This window comes from Castor canadensis, chromosome 1 (assembly GCF_047511655.1).
Source record: "Castor canadensis chromosome 1, mCasCan1.hap1v2, whole genome shotgun sequence".
Classification (NCBI taxonomy): Eukaryota; Metazoa; Chordata; class Mammalia; order Rodentia; family Castoridae; genus Castor; species Castor canadensis.
Genome location: NC_133386.1, coordinates 29,394,474 through 29,419,380, shown reverse-complemented (window position 1 = coordinate 29,419,380; position 24,907 = coordinate 29,394,474). Strand labels below are relative to the sequence as shown.

At 40.2% G+C, this 24,907-nt stretch overlaps 1 protein-coding gene and 1 long non-coding RNA gene across 3 annotated transcripts in view; one reads left to right on the top strand and one right to left on the bottom strand.

The window, feature by feature from the left end:
• Sgk1 (serum/glucocorticoid regulated kinase 1) overlaps nucleotides 1-24,907 on the bottom strand; it is a 111,872-nt gene that overhangs the window by 61,054 nt on the left and 25,911 nt on the right. The window contains exon 2 of the mRNA XM_020181838.2: nucleotides 7,867-8,079. Within this exon, the coding sequence (XP_020037427.1) occupies nucleotides 7,867-8,079 (213 nt within the window). The remainder of the gene's footprint in view (nucleotides 1-7,866; nucleotides 8,080-24,907) is intronic.
• LOC141423336 (uncharacterized) overlaps nucleotides 1-24,907 on the top strand; it is a 64,776-nt gene that overhangs the window by 34,931 nt on the left and 4,938 nt on the right. The window contains exons 2-4 of one of the 2 annotated variants that reach the window (XR_012448117.1): nucleotides 334-417; nucleotides 2,098-2,127; nucleotides 4,147-7,871. This is a non-coding gene — a long non-coding RNA (uncharacterized lncRNA). Of the gene's footprint in view, nucleotides 1-333; nucleotides 418-2,097; nucleotides 2,128-4,146; nucleotides 7,872-24,907 lie in introns of those variants that run through there. The other variant, XR_012448118.1, reaches the window with a different exon arrangement.

Sequence of the window (24,907 nt, the reverse complement as noted above, 5' to 3'; positions counted from 1 at the left end):
ACTGCCTTTCTAGAGAAAATAATTCCAAGTCTTTGGAGATAAAATTAGTTTTTCCAATTGTGTTTACAATAATAATATTCAGATAAATATTGGCAACAATAAAGATTTTTACTACCCTTAAAGCACAAGTTGAGTAATTTTTATTATTTTTCAAGACATCATTTTCAGGAGTATTCTTTATTATTTTATTTTTAATTAGGAAAGCTTGAAAATGTTTTTGCTTCAGGAGAATTATTTGTTTTAAAGTCGATTTAGCTTATATCACCCTTAGGTGAATTTTCTAATGAATGATATTTCAAATCCTGCCTTTGTTGTTTTTTGGGTTTTTTTAAGACCTCCCACATACGCTCCTGATCCGGTTCCCATCAACTCACAGCCAAGTGAAGTGAGCAGTGCTATCTTAGTCTTGACTTTCAGGTGAGCCTCAATATTTCAGGTAACAGATGTAAAGTCATGTGACTGGTCTATGGCTGAGCTGCGTGTAAAAACTCTTATTTTCTGGGTCTGGATAGAATGTCATCCACTTGGTCACATGCCAGATAGAGCAAAAGAAAAAGACATTCTCTTGTCCTCCCTTTTAATCTTTCCTTTTCTGCAATGAGGGCTTTCTCAAGGTAACATGGTGGAAAGTGGGTGAAGGACAAGGACAATTGTGGGTGACAAGGTTGGAGCCCTTTTCCCTGGAGACCATAATATGTCACGACAAGAGCAGAAAACTGGGGGAGGAGGGCAGTTTGAAGCTCTGTTATTTTAATCCCTATAAACCTTCATAAAAATTATGATGCAAATTAAAAGAAACCAGAAATCTCTGAAAGCCATCTGGCTGACTTAAGTCTATTTCTTCTAGCATCTTTTAAAGACAGATCAGAAAATCCCAAGACAATCTGAAAGTAAGTCAGGATGGAAACTGTTCCTCAGCTGACCAATTTCCTTCCAAGCTCCCTGGGCTTCAAAGGAATAGCTCCATAATTTGGAGAAGAAATCTAAAGGGCACCAGCCACCTTAATGAGCTCTGGTGACCTGGAGATGAGGCATCTGAAATGCTGAACAAGGGATGGGGTTCAGACGCCTGCGCAGAAGTGGGGGACAGCTGCTTAATTAAAAGTGCCTTCTAGTACTGTCTTCGGTGAACTGTTGAGAAGAGGCAGGGACCTTGCACTTACTTAATCACGTCAAACACTCAGTGTTAGTTCTTCTGTTTGTGGTAATGTGGTTCCTAACTGCTCCAAGTTGGATGGCTCCTTCCAGAGAACTCTGACTTTCCATCGCCTTAAACACACCATACAATGCCCCGGCTGCTGCATTTGGTTGCTGAGTCAGCATCTTCCAAGCTGCCTTCAATTGAAAGACAGACAGAGGAGTCTAAGGAAACCCTCACTGGGCCAAATCCTTCTCCTGTGAGAGGACAAGCTTAATGAGAATCAGCCGTGAGCTCTTGGCAAGCAGCCTCTGGAATCAGCATGATTTACAGGCAGCACAAGCTGCAGTTTTCTGTCTTAGCCTCTCCTTTTCATGTTAAAACATTTGCATGCATAAAATTTCAATTTCAGCTCATAAGGGCAAAAAGAAAAACAGCAGCCTAACTTTATGGCATGTATGCAAGGCCTTGGGAGAAGATGGAACCCACCTTAGATTTCACGACTGCAAGGAGCTTAGTGAATAAATGGGCACCAAATAAATACCACACAGGGCCTGAACAAGTTCATTGACAGACTGACTAAAATCAAGGTGCTATGGAAGCAGTGTTAAGCATGGGGTTTTCCATTTTCCTCCAGAGCCTTTGTAGTGATGGAAGGATCTTGTGGAATGAACCCATCTTTGTGATGGTGCCTAATTTGATGGTGTTGCAACAGTTTCCTTTCTACAAGTGGGTCTCCTGGTAGATATGGTGTTTACCCCAAATCCACAAGTAATAAATTACTATGGTCTTGAAAAATTCAAGCAATATAGATAAAGCTAAAGTCCTTCTGGGCTCATCTCCCTACCTCACAACTTGTCAGTTCTAATCCCTGGAAGGTCATTAGCACCATTTCAATGTGAAATATATATGTGTAGATCTTTTCATTAGCATTTAAGTGCTCTCTCTCTCTCTCATAGATACATGCATACATGGACATGAAGAAAAATGTAAGTTTTAAAAAAAATACATGTGATACTGTTATATACGTATTCATCTTCAACTTGTTTTTCTAGTATAATATACCTTGGAATATTTCAACACATATACAGCTTTGGTGTTTTTTGTTTTTTTTTAATTTTTGGGTTTTATTGAGACAGGATCTTACTGCATAGTACACGCAGGCCTTGAATTCACTATGTAGCCCAAACTGGTCTGGAGCTCTCAATTCTTTATCTCAGCCTCCCAGCTTATTTTTCAAAATTGTTACACAGCACTCTGTAATAGGGATATGCCATAATAAATTCCCTATGAGTTTACAATTTTGTCATTCACTGAGATTTCCATTTTTCCATTATTTCTAATATTATAGTAGATTTTGTTGTTCCTATCCACATTATCACATAAGCACATATTTATCTAAGGAAGATATGGAGACATGGACTTGCCAAATCAAAAGGCAGGAGCTCTTAGAATTTTTAATAGAGGAATATTGCCAAAAACCTCTTCCATTAACAGTGGGTTTTTTTTCCCCCATACTTTAACCAACATAATATTATCATTCAACCTTTGACAATATGATGGATTAAAGAAAAATGGGGGATTTCATCACTTCAATTTGCATTTCCCTGGGGAGTATTTAAGCACTTAAAATAGTTTTTCCTTTCCTTTATTTCCTATGTAAACTCAGCACTCATGGGAAAGGCGATTGTGAATTCCAGGTGGCCGTATTGGCTGGAGGTGGTGGTGGTTCCCATATTGTTCTTAGTGTCTAATTTTGTCAAATTTTGATCAGCTGGTGTGGCTTGGATGATTTTTTCTTTTTGGAATTTGATGAGATACACTTTATGATGTACTTTTTGGTCTGTTTTTGTAACTGTCCCATTTACACTTAAAATAATGTGCATTCTTTGTTGATTAGATGCAAATCTCCACAAAAATCAGATTTGGTTAATTTTTTAATTAATATTCTCAATACCCTTTGGACATGTTTTTTTCAATGTTGGGGATGAAACCCAAGGCCTCACACATGCTAGGCAAGTAGGTGCTCTACCTCCATTTTCGTGAACTAGCAATTTCTGGGAGAAATATGATCAAAACTCTCCTAGGAGAATGAACTCATGAGTAATATGAATTTGCCAATTTTTCCGAGGGGGCGGTAACTGGGATTTGAGTGCAGGGCCTCACACTTGATTGGCAGGTACTCTGCCATTTGAGCCATTCCCACCCCTGCTAATTATTTTTGTATTTCTATTAGTTGTTGCTTTAAATATTTCCATGTTATCTTAAGTGCATAGTGGTTTGTGAATAGTTTATCTTCTTGGCAAATATCTTTCACCAATGTGAAATGTTCTTTTGGGGGGGGTTCTTCTGGTTTTTTTTTTTTTTTTTTGCTTTATATTGTATTTTGTCTGATAGTTATATTGCTAAAACTCCTTTCCCTGTGTTATTCTTTGCCTGGAACATCTTTGTTTTCTTGCTTCCTGAGTACTTTTGAATACAGAGCTTGCAGTGTCTCTAGGTTTTGTGGCAGTCTTTGTTGTGATCATTTTGGATGGTGCCTTCCTACCTGCCTTCTTCTTCCTTTTTTTTTTTTTTGTGGTACTGGGATTTGAACTCAGGGTCTCACACTTGCTGGGCAGGCACTCTACCACTTGAGTTACTCCATCAGCCTTTTTTGTGTTGGGTATTTTCAAGATAGGGTCTCAAAAACTATTTGCCTGAGCTGGCCTCCAACTGTCATCCTCCTGATCTCTGCCACCTGAGTAGCTAGGATTACAGACATGACCACCAATCATGGTTAGCCTTCTATTTTTCATATATGTTAAATGCCCTCTTTTCCATAAAATGGCAAAAAAAATGTTTTCTACCACTATTAAAAACTGAAATGTTTGTTTTTCATCCTTTAAGGCAGGAAGGAGAGATGTCGTTTTATGTTCAGGTGGCCATTTTGAGCCAGTCCTACACTCTCTGTAACATCAGATTTCCTTCCCACCTTCATTTTAAAACATTCTTTCCTTCCCTTCCAGCATGGCTGACCTGCATTTTGAAGGAGCCGTGAGAGATGTGGTGTCAACTAAAGTTTGTGGCTATGTTTAGTCAACACACTCATTGAAAAAATCTCTTTGGGTTCCATTTCTTTGTGGTCTACAAGTTGACTGCAGGTTGATGCTGCAACTTGTGTTTCACTAGCATGCATTATTTAGTACCAGCTTTCACAGCTGTATGTTATCTTCTTTCCCATATCATTCCCAGAACATTCTGTTTAAATTGTAAACAGTCTCTTTCAGATAGCACTACTAGTGACATCGAAATATTGTTACTCTCTGGGTGATTTACTGGCAATACAAATATTCTAGTCTCTTCCATGGGAAAAGTATGTTTTAAGCTACTGACTAGACTAGTAGCAAGGCCTGGCACAAACTAAGTACAATATAACTCTTGGCAATTTTCAGCCATTAAAAGTAGCATTTAGAATATACAATTTTTAGAGTCAGAGGGGAAAAAAAACCCCAAAATTATTCATAAAAGACTTGAAAGTGTTTTGCTTTCTTGTTTTATTTAAAACATTTCCACCTCATTTTCTATGTTTTTCTTTACACATCAAAGGGAGTTTATTTTTATTTGTAGGTCATCAAAATTCCAGCCAGAGGCTCTCAGACTCAAAAGGGCTTCCTTAAGCCCATTGTGTGATGCTTTCGAGGTTTTGTGCTTTTCCTAAGTTGATCCTTTGGCTTGGAGAAGAGCTAGTAACAGAATATAGGTGTCTGTGTAGTCACACATACACTTACATTCACAAAAGATTCTTTTTGGGGGCAGGGGGGGAGAAATGACCCAAGCCTTGTATGCACATATGAATAATAAAATAATAATAATAATAAAAAAGATTCTTTTTTAAGTCCTATTTCATCTGCAAATGACTAAAACTCCTGGAAAGAAACTCAGTGGCAAACATGGATTCCTTCCATTGTTATGGGAGGGAGCACTGAGCAGGAAGGATGAATTGATGATTTGCTAAAATAGTCCAAATCAAGAGATGTCAGGAGAGCAATGTGGTGTCTTTCCTACTAGCAATACCTTCTCTATCACCATCTCCAAACCCTCCCAGCCTCGCCATCTTCTTGCCACACATCTCCATTTTTTAAAAGGACTGTTGCCTTTTTCAATAAACTATTTCATCAATTCATCCCTAGAGGAACAAAAAATATAAGCTTATGGTTTAGTTTTTAAAATGTGGATGTCTTTCTGATTGGTAGTGACCTTAAGAAAAAGTCAGCCAAATCTGAGACTCAGGTAATCCATTGTAAATTAGACGATGATCTACCTGTTATCCCAAATAAACTAGAAGGATGGAGACACAATATTGCTTTATATTCCTTCCAGCTCTTTGTCTGCTGCTTCCTCTTGTGTGGAAGTCCATTTGTTCATTAACCTGGCCCAGCTCCTCTCAATTGGGCACATGGCAGGCTCTCAGGTAAATATATATTCTAAACTGTGCTCTGTATAGCATACATGGAGCGCACTCTCTGCCTCTAAGTCATGAATCATTCTTTAGACTCTAATGAATTGACAAACATAGATTCTAAGAGCCTGAAAACTATGAACAGTGGACTAGCTACTAGTTTCATAAATAAATTTTGGTGTGAACACAGGCAAGCTCATTCATTTACTTATCATCTATGGTTGCTTTCTTTACAAGAGCTGAGCTGAATAGGCATGACAGAGACTGTAATGACCTGCAAAGTAAGGAAAAACTTTGCCAACCTTTGCATTTAGGATCTATTTATTGCCTTTTGTGACCAACCTGGAGTTTGAGCCAGTCTGATTCACAGGCTAGCCAATGTGTAAATCAGCAAACAGTAAGTAACAGTGTGTATTCACATGGAGCATTACAGATTATAAAGCATTTCACATGCTAACACTTCTAATCTCGCAATAACCCTAGAAAATAGACAGATGAGTATTACTTTTCATGAGGAAAGGGATTAAAAAACATTAAATGATTTTTTTCTTTTAACAGCTAAAATGATCCCTTAATCTCTGGCAAATGCTTATCTTGTTTTTAGAGATGGGTGGTGGTGGTTACTAACATTGTCATCTCATGATGCACTGATTGAAATGATATATTAGAAGGTCACCTACAATTAATTGTATTCTGTGTATATACTGCATCTTCTAGATACTGTATTTTAATGTCACTATAACATAAAATGTTATCTAATGGTTTAAAAAATAAATTTGGGCCTAAGTTGTAATTTTTAAATATAGCATTAGGTTTTTGAAATCTTAGAACCTGCTAGATGAGTCAAGCTACATGGTGTTTCTTAGATTAACAAAAGTAAGAAAACAAACAAAGAAACAAAACCCCCAAACACTCTTGGAATAGCAGAGAAAAATAAGTATCTTTGGAAAAATAACAAAAAGTTGATGTGGTGCTCTGTGAAATGAGTCAAATCCTATTGAAGTAAATGTTGCATTGGTGGCTACAAACTTCTAAGTGAGTATCATAATCTGTTTTTTGTTATTTTTGGCAGTACTGGGGCTTGAATTTAGGACCTGATGCTTGCTAGGCAGGTACTCTATCACTTGAGTCATGCCCCTGGCCCCTGGTTTTGCATCACCCAAGAATTGATTTTCTGCATGACTAAACAACTCAGGAGGAATCTTTAGGTGACAACCCAAGACACTGTTGTATGAGAGTTGGAAAAAATTAATACAATGTACTGTGTGATTCCTAATATGTAGCGGTGGGTAAAAAGCAAATCTATGATGACAGTAGAAAGATAGCTGGTTGCTGGAGTTGGGGTGAAGGGGAGATGGATAAGTGGAGGACAGAGGATTTTTAGGACAGTGAGACTGCTCTGTATAATCCTCCATTGGTGTACATGTCATTGTACATTTGTCAAAACCCATAAAATGCATGACACCAAAAGTGAACCCTAGGAAACCAGGCATTGTGGTTCAAACCTGTAGTTCCAGCTACTCTGGAGAAAGAGGCAGGAGGATTCAGTTTGAGGCTAGCCAGGCAAAGGTAGTGGTGAGACCCTGTTTGAAGATAAAAGGGGTGGGGAGAGAGTGTAGCTCAAGTGGTAGAGGGCTTGCCTAACATGTGCAAGGCCCTGGGTCGAATCCTCAGCAGCGCAAAAAAACCCAAAGTGAACCCTAATATGAACAATGGGTTTGAGCAATGATGGATAACCACGTGTTCACGTAGATTCATCAGTGTAATAAAAACACTGCTCTGCTGGGGTTCCTGATAAGGGAAGAGGAGGCTGTGCGTGTGTGGGAACACAGGGCCTGTGGGCAATCTGTATCTTTGCTCAACACTGCCGTGGACCTAAACTCCTCTAAAGTATAAAGTCTGTTTCTAGAAAATTAGCAAAATGATCCCACCAAGGCCACAATCTTACATCCTTCTCGGAAGGCTCACGAATGTGCATTTAAAAATAATTGCTGGAGGCAGGCGCCGAGGGCTCATGCTTGTAATCAAGAGGTAGAGATCAGGAGTATCGTGGTTCGACGCCAGCCCAAGCAAATAGTTTGATGTGACTTTACCTCAAAAAACCCATCACAAAAAAAGGGCTGGTGGAGTGGCTCAAGATGTAGGTCCTGAGTTCAAACTCCAGTCCCACCAAAAAACAAAACACCACCACCACCACCACCAAAACCCCATTGTTGGGCATACTCTGGTGTGAATACAAGAAAAAGACTTGCGTCCTCCCAGGCTGGACCCATAGCACAGAACTTACTTCACACCCAGACCGGAGCTCCCATGAGCAGGACTCTTCAGGAGGCAGCATTCGGCTTTGGAAAGCATGGGCCCCCAGGCAGGACTGGCACAAGGCAGGCTCAAAGTCTGGCTCCCCAGGAGGGAGGAGCACCCCTGAGGGCCCGGGGTACTGCAGGCTGGGACTCTGATGCTTGTCCGCACTCACCATTGGGCTCTTGATCCATCTTCGGACCTACAGAGTGCAGAAGAAAAGAGAAAGCAGATGTGTTCGCCACCTCTGAAGTTTAACGCAGCTCAGGTGGGAAATTTGGTAAGATGGATACTCATGAAAGTCCAGCCTCACAACCAATCTGTCTTCCAGCCTTTACACAGCCCAAATGGGTCCCTGCTCACGGGTCCCTTTCCAGGACCGTGTGTGCTTTGGCTGTTCATTTCCTCTCACTGAGTCTGTCTCCACATTTATGAGATTGGGGTGATATTTTCTCCCGGGTTGTAAAATTTTACAATGTTTTTATTTTATTTTATTATTTTCCTGCAGTGCGGGGGATTGAATCCAGGACCTTGGACATACTAGACAAACACTCTAGCACTGAGCTAGATTTCCAGCCCTACAGTGCTTTTGTTTTTATTTTTATTTATTTATATTTATTGAGCCAGGGTCTTGCTATGTAGGCAACTGGCCTCAAACGCTCGATCTTTCTCCACCTCCTGAGTGCTGGGATTACAGGCACGAACTACCATACCTGGACCTACAATGTTTTTAAATGTCCAGGTGCTTGGGCCCATAGTTGTTCAATAGATGGTGACTATTTTACTTCTGCTGTTATTGTTAGGATTATTCAGATAGAATGACAGTTCGTTCTTTTACTTTTTGTAGTACTGCGGTTTGAACTCAGCACCATATGCTTTCTAGGCAGGTGCTCTAGCACTTGAGCCACTCCTACAGTCCAGTACTGTAATTCGTACTTCTAAGGCAGATTGCTAGTTTTACTTCCTAGGGAAAATACTAGCACCATACTTTAGGACCTAATTGTTTCTAAGCCAGGTAATACATATTTCACTATGCAAAAACTGTTTTATAAAAGAAGTTGTTTCTTGCTGAGAAGTTATCTCATTTGTTCTTAAAGTTCTAAAACTTACTGCCTGACTTTCTTGCATGTCCTGAATTCCTGAAAGGTACAGAAAAGAATACAGCTATTCAAATATTAAAAGAGACGAGTTATAGCACCTTAAGTAAGAAAAGCACTTTTAAGTGCCTGACATGTATCATTTTGTTTAATCCTCAGAATAGTTTTATAAGCTAGGTATTATTATTAATCCCATTTCACAGATGAGAAAACAGAGGTAAAGTGAGATGATGCAAGTTTCTCAGGGTAACCTGCTGGTGTAGAGCAGAGGCAACACTGAGGCATCCTGAATCCAGAATTTGCAAGCATTCAGCTTCTGACAAGCGTTGGAATATTGTAAGACTTGTGGTCATCAAATACTTGAAGATTATTTGGATTTAATATGTCACTCCACGCTTTTTAAGACTCCTGTGGAGTGACATAATGAAGTATTGAATTTTAGTTAGCAATGCTATAATTAATTTTTATAAAACAATGCTGAGAATAAACTAAAATTGCAACAGCAAAAGAAAGTTTAAACTCTTTGTTATTTTACTTAATGGAATACAATACCACCACTAAAAATAAATACTATGAAGGCTAACAATATGGAAAATGTTTACAGCATAATTATATTAAAAAAGCTAAATATGGAATTGTTTAATTGCTATAATTACAAATGTAAAAATATATACAGTAGCTATAGACAAAACAAGTTATAGGCAAAAGAGATACTGTTGTCATCACTGTTAAGATAACAAGTGTTTTATTTTTCCTTATTTTTTTTTTATTTTTGGCGGCACTGGGGTTTGAACTCAGGGCCTCACACTTGCTAAGCAGGTGCTCTACTGCTTGAGCCACTCCTCCAGTACTATTTTTCCTCTTTTGCAGCATCCTGCCCTTTAATTTTTTAATTGTCTTTTAATTTTTAAAGAATCATTTTATTTAAAGTTTATAAGAATCTTAGGTAATTAAAATTGTGTTTCTTTCTTTGGTTACACAAGTGTCTTTTAATTTCTTTATTTGCTTTGTTCATATGTACTCTTGTATAGCTGTTTAAAATCTGAGTTTATTATCCGATTGTTAAAGTGTGGAAGTTTCCATCAATATTTCTTGCACTAGAAGGGTCCCTAAGTATATTACTAGGTGCATTCAAAAGTGTTCATTTGTTGGATGTGGTGGTAGCTGCCTGTAACCCAGTACGGACGAGGGAGAGGCAGGAGGATTGAGAGTATGAAGCCATTCTGAGCTACATAGTAAGTTCAAGGCTATCCTGGGCCGTAGAGGAGGCCCTGCCTCAAAAAAAAAAAAAAAAGTGTTTGAGGGGTTGGGAGGATAGGTGCGTGGCAAAGCATTTGCCTAGCACATGTGAGACCCTGGGTTTGATCCCTACCAACATACGCGCACACACACACACACACACACACACACAAATTATGATTCATTAATGAGAGTCCAAATGAAACTCTCAAAATTTGAGAGTATGGTAGAACTTTACCTCTTCCTGATATTAGTCACAAAGGCTTTTTGGGCGACTGTTGGGGGTTGGAGAGGGGCAGTGCCAATGCTATGCAAATGCTCTTCCAGCGACAGCCCTAGACCCCCAAATATGTTTCTGATCAATGTAGAAAGTATTCAGTTTCATTCGAGATGGAAAATATTTTTTATTATTCTTATTCCGAGAGTTTTGAGATTGAAGTTGGTAATCGTTCCTGCTTTGTTTCCAAACTTAAATTCAAAAATAATCTTTTTACTCTAGCTTTCTTTCAGTATCTCTTTTGCCAGGTAGATTTAATTTTGGGATTACTATGAACAGGATTGGAATAGATTTATATTCAAATATATTTGTAAGTTGCATGGCGTGACAGATGAAGATTCTTGATACCGTGAGTGTGAACCACCCTTAAGCTTCCAAAACCTTACCCTATGAGGTATGGCTAGGGCATACACTTATTTATTAAGAGGATATATTGTTTACCTAATAAAATAAGTAAGCAAAGACTACTGTGTCAGGCAGGAATGAAGATGCTAAGGGTATGAGGATCACTGTTGGTGGGAGGGTTCAATTCTCAAGAGTCTCAGAAAAGAAGGTCTTGCCAGGAGGGAGTCTTTTCAGTGAAGATCTGAGGACAAGGACAGCCCTGTGGCTGAGAAGTCTCCAGGCGAAACAGCTGCATCAGTAAGTCTGGATATCAGGGAAGATCCAGGCTGCAGATATAAATTGGAAACTTAATAGCCATATTTTTCTGAGGTGTACCAGGCAAACAAAACAATGACTTTTGTGAATCTAAATGGGTAGCATGTGTCTAGGGCTTAACCCCCAAATTCCTGGGGGGTTGCTTATTAGACTCCACCACACACTTTTCACTGAAGCTTAGGGAAGCAGAAGATCAGAGGTGTTCTAAGAGAGGTGTGTGTTTTGTGCCTTAACACACTCCACTGAAGACAAGGTGTGGGTGGGAGTGTTGCTTTATTGGAAAGGCCAAGGATTCCAAAAAAAAAAAGCCCTTGACAAATTAACTCATTCTCAGCCTTAAGAGCATGGAAATGTGATCATTTCTCTCTGTTCCCAGAGAGCATAGCAGAGGAAATCAAGAACTTCTGCAGTTCTCAAGGACACCAGGAGAAAGGTGTTGTCCAAACGGACATAGCAACACGTTTCCTAACACGAGAGCTTGCTGGCGTTTATTGCTTCCTTTATCTCCTTTGCTTAAGTCCTTCTGACTTCAGCATGGCCCTGCTGCCCCTCTCTGACACTTTTCACCAGTTTTGTGAGCTTCACAAGTAGTTTTTACAGGCCCAATTAAGAACAGGGTTTATGATGCTTACTTGATCCTCAGAAATCCCAAGGGAGTGGCTGGATCTCGAGTGGATGCAGAGGACTCCCTTGGAGTCCAGGGTGAGGTGCTGGGCAGAGAAACCCTCCCTCTGGCCGCAGGGGAATTCAAGCCACCACCCGCCCACTGTGCTCCTTTAGGGCTCAATCACTGCTGGCAGAGCAGCTGTGGTGGCCTGGGAGCTGCTCAGAGCCCTGCCACGACGGCATCACAGCTTCAGCAGGTGCACGTGTGAGGGACATGAATGCCCGGATGTGGCAGCCCTGGCTGGAAGGTCACCTGGGCCCTTATTTTATTCAGAGTTCTACAACCCTTTGTGAAGACCATTGTAAACAAACCTAGACTGGAGCGAGACATCCTCTCATGCTGACCAAACCAACAATTTCCTCACGTGTGGTTCAGGGTGCCTGCTTCCAGACTGAACCAGACCAACTATCTCTATAGACTTCCCAGTGAAACAGTAAGTCTCTTCCAACCACACGGGTACTTTAAACAGTGTGTACAGAAAATTAAAAAAAATTTTTTTTTTTTTTGCTAAACCCATTCTATCATGGCTTTATTAATTTCTTTATTTGAAAAATAAATGCTATCCAGAAGCAAAAATCCCTCAGACTAGAAGACTGCCAGATGTGATTAAGGAGACTGGCCAGCTTGGGGGGATTTTCCACTTGTGGTTTTTTTCCTATTATGTAATAGTAAACAGATATTAATTATTCTTAATTTAAAATGCTTTAGCTGATAATGATATCAACCGATGCAGAAAAATGGTAGCATGCTAAGCATTTCTGTGTGAACTTGAATGATGGGATCTGCTGGTGTATTGTTCCCTTTCTTTTCTCTGGGGAAGAACTGTCTTCCTCCTCAAAAGCCAAGAGAACCTGAATTTGGATGCAACTTCTACAATTTCCAAGGAGGCATCTTTTTATTGTAGAAAAAGATGACTGTGTGATGCCACAGTAATTTTCAATTCCCACTCCCATCAATGCACACACACACACCCACATACCCACACACACCCCTACTCCTGCCTAAAGGGTACCTGTTATCAGGCTAGTTGTGGTGAGTATAACTCCTCTCTCGTGGGTGCCTGGAGCTGTGCATAGTTATGTCTCCTGAAATATGACTGCAAAGTAAGGTTAGTAATATTAACCTGATTTCTTTATTAGCTATTTTTGGCCAAACTAGCACTTTCTTTGCTCTGAACATCTGCAGGGTTTATTGCTTATATAAAATCACAGGACTTTTCTTCTATTACTCCTAAAGTCATATATCCAACTGGATAATAATGGTAAGGTCAGGTTCTTGGGCTTAAAAAAAAATTTGCAGCACTGGGTTTAAAGAAATACAAAATTCCCAGGGGCTAGCGTATGGTCTTACAAATAAAATAGACAGCAAAAATAATACCTGACTGATTATTTGGATGTTAACTATTTTTATTTATTTATGGTTGTCAACACGCTTTACTGAGATGCCCTATCAAGGTAATATGCTCTGTTAAATACTTCCCTTACATAGCAGCACCTGCCCCAAGCAGGAACCCTGAGAAAACCAACTGGCCCCGGGACTCCCCACCTTTCCATCCCCTTGGGATTTCCCAGTCTCTCGCATGCATGATTAGACCCAGAGGTCTAACCATGTTAGACTTCCAGGCCTAGTTTGGGGGACAGGGCAGGAAGGACCATAAGGAAGAGGAAAGGAGAGGGAACACATCTCCTGCCCCCTTCACAGCAAACAGCACCCCCCAGCTCTGCCCCTGGCAGGGCTGCCAGTCCTCTTCCCCTCTGCAGTGTGTGAGGGTTAAACCCCAAATATAGTCCTTTCCGTGAATTTCCAGCTCAGTAACTACAACGCCCCCTCTGGCCTACTCTCCACTAAAGCATCCATTACTCCACACCCTACCTAGTGTTAAACCCATGGAACTCAGGGTTTCACCAACATGAACCTTTCTTTTGAAATGCAGGAAAAGTTTTTTTTATTCCTTTAATTGTGGGACTAACCCTTTTGTTTGAATTAGTCTTTCCTGAACTTAAAAAATGCTTAAAGAAGAAAAAGGAAGAGGGTGGAGGAGGAAGGAAGAAGAAGGAGGAAGAGGAGGAGAAAAAGGAAGAGAAGGAGGAAGAGGAGAAATGGGGGAGAAAGGAAGAAGTAGAGAGGGGGAGAAAGGAAGAAGTAGAGAGGGGGAGGAGGAAGAGAAAATTATTTCAGGCACTACCTCTAAGGGACAGTCTGATGTTTACTTTGGGGATCAGAAATTAAGACTGAAGGAAGATAGAGATGCTGGGGGCTAATGCCTAGGAAAGGGCCTGTCTGACCTGACCACAGAAATCCACAGGTTTGGGAAACTTCCCCTCCTGTTGCCTCCAAGAAATTTCTTTTCTAGCATTTTTAACTTCTCTTTCTCTCTCTAGATTACTGTCTCTTAGCATATCAAACACATTGTTCTTGCAATATTCTAAAAGCTAGCAAACTAACTAAAAACAGCCCTTTTACACCCACAAACTCTGCCTTATTCCAACACCCCCTTTCCCCACCACCCCAACTCTTTTCCTTCTTAGCCAAGCTTCATGAAAAAATAATCTCCATTTCTTCACCTCACATTCTCTCTTCAACCGCCTGGCTAGCTGGGACCAGTTACTGCATTTGTAAAGATGGAGGTAACTAATTGTACCCGCCTCCTGGGGCCGTGTGAGAATTAAAGGATATAATGCAAGTCCACTGCTAGGCACTTGGACATGTGTTAAATATTTGCTATGAAAATTATGGCTCCATTCCTTGAGAGTGCCATGAGAGAAAAGATGGAGGTATCTGACCCAGTTGAGAGGAATCAAGGAAGACTTTCTGGAGGAAATGATGATTAGACTGAGTCATGAAGGTGAAGTCAAAGGAAGTCAGGTGAAAAAAAGTAGGAAAGGCATTTCCAGTACATGAGGTGGCAGAAGCTAAATACAGAGGCAGAAAGCTGCATGGGATGTGTGGGAAATAAGCCCAAAAGAGAAGGGTTAAAATAAATAAAAGTAAATAAGTATTTTCTTTTCAAAGGAGAGGTAAGAACTAAAGACAGAAAGCCTGAATCATGGGGTAGTGAGGAGCCAGTGGTGTGTTTTAAGCAGGAGAGTGGGGTGGTCAGATGTCTCTTAGTGTCGCATGAAGGATGGATTTAGGAAGAACATAAGTAGCCAGATGAGTCAGAAATGGCTTAAACAAGAACTGATAAGGGCCAAACAAGGGTAACAGCATCAGGCATGGAAACCAGGATGATTCATCAAATCTGTCATTTACCCTCTGTATTGTCCCCACCCAAATACCTATTCATTATAGATTACTCCACTGTCTGTCTTCTTGATTCCTAAAGCTATCCCCTAAATGGCCTTGTCCTCTGAATCTGTTCTCCTCACTGAAACCACACATCTTCCCAAATGCAGAAGATGGTCTTGTCACTCCCCGGTGCTGGCAGCAATAGCTTTCAGACCTGCTGGATCAGGATTGATGTACTGGAGAAAGCTCTGTGCAGGTAGAACTGAAATAACTGGTTCCTACCTCCTACCCAACACTTACCTTTTTAATACAAAATGCATTGACACTTCTGTTCTCATCTATTCTCCTAAGATGCTGGTTGTAATCCACTGAATTGATTTCATGACCCGCTAGTGGTTGTCACACAAACTGAGAAAAGTACCCAGCTAAATGGTAAAGTCTGGATACCTTGGTCTGGGAGACCAAGTCCTCTGGGATCTAGATTCTTACCTCCTGCTGTTACCCACGGTACCCACACCCTCCTTGTCATTTGATTTGAAGTTTTTGTGGGTCATCGTTTGTGAACACTCTTCCCCTGACCCACTTGTCCACCAGTGTGCTCAGTCACACACTGGGGACAGTCCTCTGTTGTCTAGCCGAGCCTGAACACTCTGAGTGTTTGTTTAGTTAAATGAACGTCCACATTCATTTTGCTTTATTTGTCTGTTTTGCTTATCAGAATGTGAATTTTAGGAAGATCGAGATAGGGCTGTCTTTCTCACATTCAGTAACAAGATACTCACCAGTTTCCTTTGGTGTTCCCTCTTCCTAGCCTATTCCTGCCCCATCTCCTGTCTGTCTTCGTTTTGACTTGAAGCTCACCAGAAAAGAGACTCACCATTAGACCAGAGCCTAGCTCAGTTCCCAACCCAGGAAGTGATGAGGAAATCTTTGTTGATTGGCTCAATGCCACACACTATTCAAGGCACAGGAGATGAAAAGATAAAAGATAATTCTGTCTTTATGAGGTCAGAGTCTTATAAGAGAGACCAACAAGGAAATCAGCAGTTGTGAATGTGTTAAAGGTAACATGAATTCATCTCTGGGACAAGTAGGAGAAGGCTGGGGGGTTGAGGGGCTGGGTGAGACATCATGTTTGGACACAGGGGACTATTTGAAGGCATGCCTGTAGAGAGGGCCAACCTTTGGGGTGAGCAGGTACGGGAAGATAGAAAAGCAAAGAGGTCAGAGGGTCGGACAGCACAGGGCTTCAGCACTTGACACTGAACTATGATCCTCAGTTCACGTGGGTGTGAGCTGATCAGAGAAGGCACACAGTAAAAGCAGCCAAAAGCAGGGGAACAAGCACTGGCTACAGAGAGAACCTCAAGTAGGCTCGTCTACTCCATGCATCTCCATATTCAGGCTTTAGTCAGGTGTGACTGCATATGCCTGTTATCCCAACACTTGGGACGCTGAAGCAGGGGGATTGCAAGTTCAAGGTCAGCCTGGGCTACATAATAAGCCCCTGTCTCAAAAAATAAAATGTGTTCTACAGAAATAAATGATGAACTGGAGTAAGAGAATGGGACTGTTCTAGCTTTGCAACTACTGTGGGCAAGACACTTCATGCCTTTGAACTTCAATACTATTATGAAGGTTGTGGAGCAGGTTATACTTGCAGAGTATTCTGGCCATAACACAGGCTGTCTTTATTCATTGGAGTCTTGCTCATTTGACTTGTATCTCCCTGCTTCTATGGTACACAGCACATAGTACAGGTTTGTTGAATGAATGCATGATCAAAGAGTATTTGTTCTCCTCAGTACATTTTTTTTCCCTGCTTGGCATTCTGGTCACATTCTCTTATAACTCTGTATTCCCTCTATTAAATAAGCTGAAAAAAAAATCCACAAGGCTTTTTAAATAATCTTATGGTCTTAAGGGCAGTTGCAAGAAAATCTATTTAAATTGCAAAGATAAAGACTGAGTCAAAGCCTCATTATTCGAATTGTGTACATTACTTAATTAAATTGAAAGTGGTAAATGACAGGAAAGATGATTAACGTCTACACAGCGGACCTGTCACCACTGGGATATTTCTGCTCATTTGTGGAGTTCTATTCTGCAAAGCTGCATAGCACACTCAGCTTCAATTTTACACAAAAACAGCTTTCCTCCAAATTATGCTGGTGCTGTATTGGTAATGGTTTCTATTTCTGCATTCTATTTTTTACTCCCTTCATGTTTTATAAATGAAGAAAATGGCAAGATTTAATTGTTCCCTTGAAAACAAGAAGAGAGCCAAAGGGAAAAAAAAGATATTTACTGAGTCTCTACTACGTCCAAGAATTGTGCTTAGTTCTGAAATGCAGAAGGTAGGAGAATGGAATGAGAATTACTGGCACATCCTCGAAGACCCTGTGAAGATGGCTGGGCTTAGAAAATAGCTGCTATCTCAGTCAGGACAATCGAGACAGAAGAAAATGACCGTTAACATGAATCCGTGTAAGCGAAGAGGAAAAAGATAGTGCATTTAAATAATCAGAATGATTAGAAGTTAAAGGGTAGAATAAAAGAAAGAATGGTGGCAGTGATGGCCCTGGAGACCTCACCCTGTCCAGATGTGGTCTACTCTGCAGGTGGACCTCCGTACCAGCATCGTGAGCTGACTCGTTAAGGAAAATACAAAAAAGAATCCATCAAGACATATTCAATGCGCTACATTTTCATGACCCTCATTAAACCTCAAAAGGAAATAGCAAGTCTTTCAGTCATGTTTGGAGAAGTTCATAGAAGAAATTGTAGAAGGAAACATGAGTCCTAAAAACTTCTGACCATCATGTCTGTTGTCAGTCTTTCACTATAAAACCAACACTCAATTAATCAGGGAGGCCAGGCCTGGTGGTGCATCCCTCTAATCTAAGATATTCAGGATGCAGAGGCAGGAGATCACAGTTTGAGGCCATCTGGGACAAAGTTAGTAAGAACCTATCTCAAAAACAAACAAACAGAAAACCATGCAAACAAGCCAGGCACGGCTGGCTCACACCTGTAATTCTAGCTACTCAGGAGGCAGACAGCATGAGGATTTCAGTTCAAAGGGAAATAGTTTGCCAAACTCTATCTTGAAAATATCCTACATAAAACAGGGCTGGTGGAGTGGTTCAAGTGGTAGAGAATCTATCTAACAAGTGAGAAACCCTAAGTTCACACGCCAGTAGCACCAAAACCAAAAAACAAATAAAAAGAAAGGAATGAAAGGGCTGGGGGTGTGGTTCGAATAGAGAGCAGGGGCTGTTAGCCTAGCAAGTGTAAGCCCTGGGTTCAATCCTCAGTACCACCCATGATAACGATGGTAATGATAACAATAACAAAATGAATAAACAAATAAGCAAAGTGAATCAGGGATTGAGTCGACATACAAGTGTGAACTTAGCAGATGTTCCCTAAGCACTGTATTGCAATCTGATAATAAAAACTTGCTTAACTCTGCTGAGAAAGCCTAGTGTTAGGATCATCGACTGTTTCTGTCACCATGGCACCCTTTGCCCCTCTTTAATGGTCAAAGCAGCCCCACTCCCACCTTCGCCTCTGCTTTCTCAATTGGGAGGTGCTCATCTCAACTATGATGATGCTGGATGCCTTCAAGAACGATGTATTGAATGCCTGACCACAGGAACAAGTATGTGATTCAGGCAAAGACAAATGTAAAACTCCATGCTTCTGGCCATGGGGATTGCTCTAAATTTTGGCACGTGTCCCAAACAGCCAATCAAATCCTTCTCTGTGATTTTTATCTGTGCACTCTGAAGCTAGGCAGTAGAGTCCTCTCTTTCCTTTTGCATTGCAAGATCTGAGGATGGCCGTGAGGAAATGCCAGCACCATGTCTCTTGTCAGGTGGAAGTATTGATACTTCCCAAGATAAATAGAGGGGCACTAAGCACAGATGTCAGATGTGAGACCCTGGCGGGGTTTTTCAGGACTCTTACTGTGCTAAGTTTTTTCTCCTTTGCTTGCTGGATTGTGGAAAGTTCTTCCTCCCTCCCTTTTTATTTGCAGAGTGCTGTTGAAATGTCTTCTTTGACAGGCAGAACAGCTAGGTTTGTTGGGGGCAGGCACTTAGAGGGCTCTAGACTAACCATTATGAAAATATTTCATTATTTCAAAATTAGCATGGCTTATAGTGAATATCAACTAGACATTAGTCCTGGTTTGAGAAAAGACAAGATGAAATTGGGGCTGTTCTTTGTGAAAACGAACATTGTATGATATAGAGTTCACAAGGCCAGAAAAATTGTCAAATTGTTTTTATGGTTCTGGTTTTTTTTTCTTTTTCTTTTCTTTGTTTTGGCAATTCTGGAGTTTGAACTCAGGGCCTCACTCTTGCTAGCAGGTGCTCTGCCAATTGAGCCCTTTTTTTGTGTTGGGTATTTTCAAGATAGGGTCTTGAAAATGAACTATTTCCCTGAGCTGGCTTGGAACTATGATCCTCCTGCTCTCTGCCTCCTGAGTAGCTGGGATTACAGGTATGAGCCACTGATCTGGCTGTTAAAAGTCCTGAATTACATCCTCAATTGGTCATGACCTTGGTCTCATTTCCACAATTCAGCTGCCCCTCAGCATTCTACTAAGTGCCAACAGGTAACAAAGGGTTTTGAAAAAATCATTTGTCCATATCCATACTTAAATAAAATATGCACTTAAATTTTATAAAGAAACACATAAATTAATTTCCCTTAGGAAATTAATTTTAACTATGGGAAAATAGTTTCCGAAGAATATTCCAAAAACATGGAGTAAAATTTCTTAAGTGGATTTTTGTAGATGCTTTAGCTAGTAAAGCCACCACTGTAGAACAAAACAGAAACTTAAAATATTAGTGAAGACAAGACAAGAAATTTGAAATGCAGACGTGTTTATAGTGGAGTGACTACTAAAGAAATGCTAGCTGGGTGCCAGTGGTTCATACCTGTAATCCTAGCTACTTGAGAGTCTGAGATCAGGAGGATTTCGGTTCCAGGCCAGCCAGGGCAAATAGTTTGGGAGACCCCATGTCCAGAAACACTGGAGCAAAATGAACTGGAGGTGTGGCTCAAGTGATAGAGCACCTGCTTTGTAAGCATGAAGCCTTGAGTTCAAACCCCAGTCCAACCAAAAAAGAAAGAAAGAAAAAGAAATGATTCGGGGAAGGACTGTGATAAGGCAGATGGATAGCTTAGGAGTGCATGACTCTTAGACCCACGGGGAGGTTCTTGGGAACTCAGGAGTCACAGATGAAGTGATGACTACATACCACCACAGCTGCCTCTTACTTCGCTTCCTTCTTTTGCTCCCTTCCAATCCATCTTCGCAAGACATAGATTTGATCACATTACTTCCTTCCCTGGTACCTTCACTACTCTTTGTAGTCTACTGAATAAAGTCCATGTTGCTTTGGTTAGCATTTTATCTGGCCTCTTTCTGCACTCTGGCACCAGCACAATTTACAATCTTATTTTCCCCCACTTGCCTGCCTTTGAACAATACACCAAGCCAACGGATTGTTTGGTTATTTTTCCTAACAAACCCTACACTTTCCCACCTATGAGTCTCTGGCTGCTCACGTGCTCCTGTTAATAAGGATATCCTTTCTTCCTTCCCTTCTCTCAGGTTTACTAGCCAAATCTTACCCAAACCTGAAAACTTGGCTTCAGAACATCTTCAAATCTGTAAAGTAGCTTCCTCCTTGAACCCTAATTTCACTCCATACTCCTTGCATGAATCTGTCATGTTGCATAGCACCACTAACAACGATCTTCATGAAAGCTCCCTTCCCAGGACAGGGAAACATACAGAATTTTCTTTTTTTCTGTAGTGTCATGCTAGCATGGTCGAGAGAAAATAACTCATACCACATGAACTAGGAAGACTTCCTTTACACCCTGAGAACGACCTTGTGGCGTTTGTCTATAAAACTAATTTCTTTGACACCACATTACTTATTCCCTCTTCTAAGCATGTGCATGAGAGCTCAAAGACGGCAGTAAGATTTCAAGCGGGTCCTTGGTGAATGGTTTCCTGAGTATTTATTTGACTTTGGCATTTGTTTGACTTGGGCAACTGCCAGTGGTTCACTTATAATTTCATCTTCAAGTGCTTCTCACCTTCCTGTCTGCTGGTGTTAGCTTTGCTTCTCTGATTATATCAGCCCTCAATATTTTCACTTATCACCTTCTGGAAAAGTCACTCCTTTGGTTATCATTATATTGCCTAACTAAACATTTTCCTCTGGGGACACAGGTTAGAATGACAATGTGTACAGGAACACATTTCTGTGACTGGGAGTAGGAGCCTTTGGCCCATTTTATCAGCAATCTTCATCTTTTCAACATTTTCTTCTCTTGGATTGCATTTTTTCCCCATCACATTCAATCTTCCAAGTGAACTTCCTCAGTGAAAAGGAGCACTTACCCTGTAGGGTATCCCTATTACTATTTTATTGCCTATATCTCACTTACGTCTGTCATGAGGACACACAGAAATTCCTACGTGTTTGTTGAATAACCAGACAAGCAAGTGATTGGAAAGATGTTTTTGTAGTGATTTAGGTCTCTTTTTTTTTTTTGCAGAACTGGGGCTTGAACTCAGGGCCTTCACCTTGAACCACTCAACCAGCCCAATTTTTTGAAGGGTTTTTGTCGGAGCTACTTGCAGGGTTGGCTTTGAACCAATCCTGATCTCTCCCTCCTTAGTAGTTAAGATTATAGGCCTGAGCCACCAGCACCCGGCTAGCTTCTTAATTTGTATCTCTTATTGGATTAAGGACTTCACTTTGTTGGTTTTGGCAGCACTGGAATTTGAACTCAGGGTTTCATGCTTGCTAAGACAGGTGCTATTACTGGTTAAGCCACTCCACCAGCCTAAGACTTCATTTTCTGTGGTGCTTGGATCAAGTTCAACAAATATTTGTGGTATTAATTACTATAAGTGCATCCCTGTCACCCCATGGGATCAGTATGAAGTAGCAAATCCAATCTTTGGAGCACATTTTCTGTTCCAGCATCCTTCAATCTAGTCATAACCACATTCCGAGGACCCACTTTCAACATTTTCTTCTACCTACTTTATCACAGCTCAGATTTTGTTCATTTTGGATGCCTATCTCAGTATCTCAGTCCTGTTAGAAGATCTGATTTTACATGTTGGTTCTTCACTTATTAAATGGGTTACTTTGAGCAACTAACTTAACCTTGATATCTGTTTTCTCATCCATTAAGAGGAAATGAGCACAGCTGTGGGGCAAGTGATAAGGAATGAAAGATGACTAGATGGTAAGAAAAGGAAGACACATATGTAAAATGAACACACATATGAGAGAGGGATGGTTAATTAGTCATAGTCGGCTTTTCAAAGATAGGATGACAGAAGAGAAATGAAGTTTTTAGTCACTAGAGTCACTCCAGAGAAAGTTGTAGGCACATGGCAAGTGTGGGGTCAAGGAAAATCAAGCCTTTCATGATCTTGCTCAATTCTGATATTGTTATAACTCCATGTATAACCTGTACCAGAAGTTGCTCACATGCTAACACAATTTAACTACATACTTGAGCTTGTTTACATTTGAGCCATGACAAATCAACTCATTAAATTTTTCCACCCCTAATTGCAGAATGAGAGAGACTAACTTAAAAACAATTTAAGAAGAAAAGTCTCAGAGATTTTGGTTCACTCAAAGTCTTACAGAAATTGACTAGTCCATCTTGGATTACATGAATTAAGTTATATCAGAAGCACTGAGGTGGCAAAAAGGGAGGGGATACACTGTTTTGTTAAATCGGTCTGGAGAACTGGTTCTAGACACGTTCTTCTGATTTTAATAGGAGTATTGACAAACTAGGGAGTATCTAAATAAAAATGGAGGAGATTGTGATGGGTAGCTTATGTGCCAATTTCACTAAGGTATTAGTACCCAGTTATTAAATCAAACACTAGTGTATGTGGTGCTATGAAGGTATCTGTGGATGTGGTTAATATTTACAATCAGTTGACTTTAAAGGAGTTTATCTTTAATAATGCAGTTGGCCTTCATTCAATCAACTGAAAGCTTGTAAGAACAAACGTGAGGCTTGCTTGAGAAGGTAGAATTCTGCCTCACAACTGTAGCACTAGTGTTTTGGCCTGCCCTAAAATTACCATCTTCAAAATGAACATAAGCCAATTCATTCTCTTCCTACCTCTGGAGAACCCCATCTGATACAGAAATCAAACAAGAAGAACGAAGATAAATACTCAAAATGACCGTGACCACAGTTTTCCAGGATTTCAATAACTGTACTGTGAGAGGTGACCTCACGTTTAGAGGTAACAGGAAGGACTAATTAGACTTCCCACATACTAAAAGTTAAATAGGGCTTCTTTTCAAAGAAGGCAGCCCTACAGAGGGTACCTCAAAGAGGAAGGCTGGCCAACTCTTTACTCTTTGAAGTGTCAAAATCATGTATTTTGGGTTCCAGGCATTAAATGAGTCCCTTCATCTAATACTCTTAGAGCTTTTTGGAATTTTATTTACTCTTATAACCCTCTCCCCAGAACTTTTCTGGGGCTCATATAACTATAATATAAAAGTGTGATCTGTGGAGCATTGTACAAAGCTGGAAGGTCTTTAACACATAGGCATCCAGTGACACTGCTCCTATGGAGCTCATTCTGGAGAAGCTAAAACTGATGCTTTTCTGAAGTCTTCCAACCATTGTGTAACAGATCAGGGACTTTGATAAGGTTAGCAAGTTTGTAAACTTCCAGCCAATGTTTTTCTTACTAAACTAGGCAGCATCTCTCAGCCAAATGCCTTTAGTCATGAACAATTTCCACAAATTTTTCTATGGAACTATAGCCAGGAAAACAAACCGTATGTTTGATAAGCATGGAATGAAGAACCCAATCTTTTTAAAAGCTCCCTTTGAATTGCACAAATGGTCTTATTGTGTTGTAATGCCTAATACTACACTCTGCGTCTCCCTCAACGCTGTTGAATGACTCTTATGAAAATAACATCAAAGCTGAGAGGTGACTTAGAACTCAACCAGTTATTCCTGTGAAGTGTGTATTTTAAGAGTGCCAGTACACCCCACCTAGCATGCTAACATGCAAACCCCCTGCTCCAGGAGGGCTCCTCCCTTGAGTTTTACCTTCTGTACTAGACACTTCGTGGGATGGCTTGCTATAATTAGTTTTTCTACTCTTCAGCAACTTTGACTGAAATATGGAGCCAATATAAAACATAATTACAATATAATAATAATCCCTTGCCACTGGAGAGGAATAGAATGGATTTCCTCATTTGAAACGAGACCCCTTTTGACTCCAGTCATTAGTACTTAGATGGAAATTATGCACGTTTTAACTCCCTGTCTAGTCACCTTGAAGGATATTGTGTGTGTTCTGGTTCTGGTTAAGATAATCTTGCTCCTACTTCTTTTATTTCATTAAATTACATGTAATTATATTAACTCAATAAGATTTAGACTTAGAAATATTTTAAAAATGAATTTATAAAGGAGAAAGGTACTATTTGGTATCAATCTGAAGAGAAATAATAAAGCTTAGATTTGAATATATTTTCACACTCACAAAGTCTGGAGGATATGCTTAACTTTCTGTTCTGTCTGTTCTGTTTCCCTGGAAATGAAGAACTTTTTAATAAACATATTTAAAATTTTCCAGGACTGTCATGTTGTGAAAAAAATATTTTTAGTGCACGAGTATAGATGAATTCATTCATTTGGAATTTGAGATTATTCCGAAATTCAAGTTCAACAGACATTGATTTTCTAGCTAATCTAGGTTTTCAAATCTTTTTTCTTTCAGAAACTTACATGGACTGTTACAGAAATCAGTATC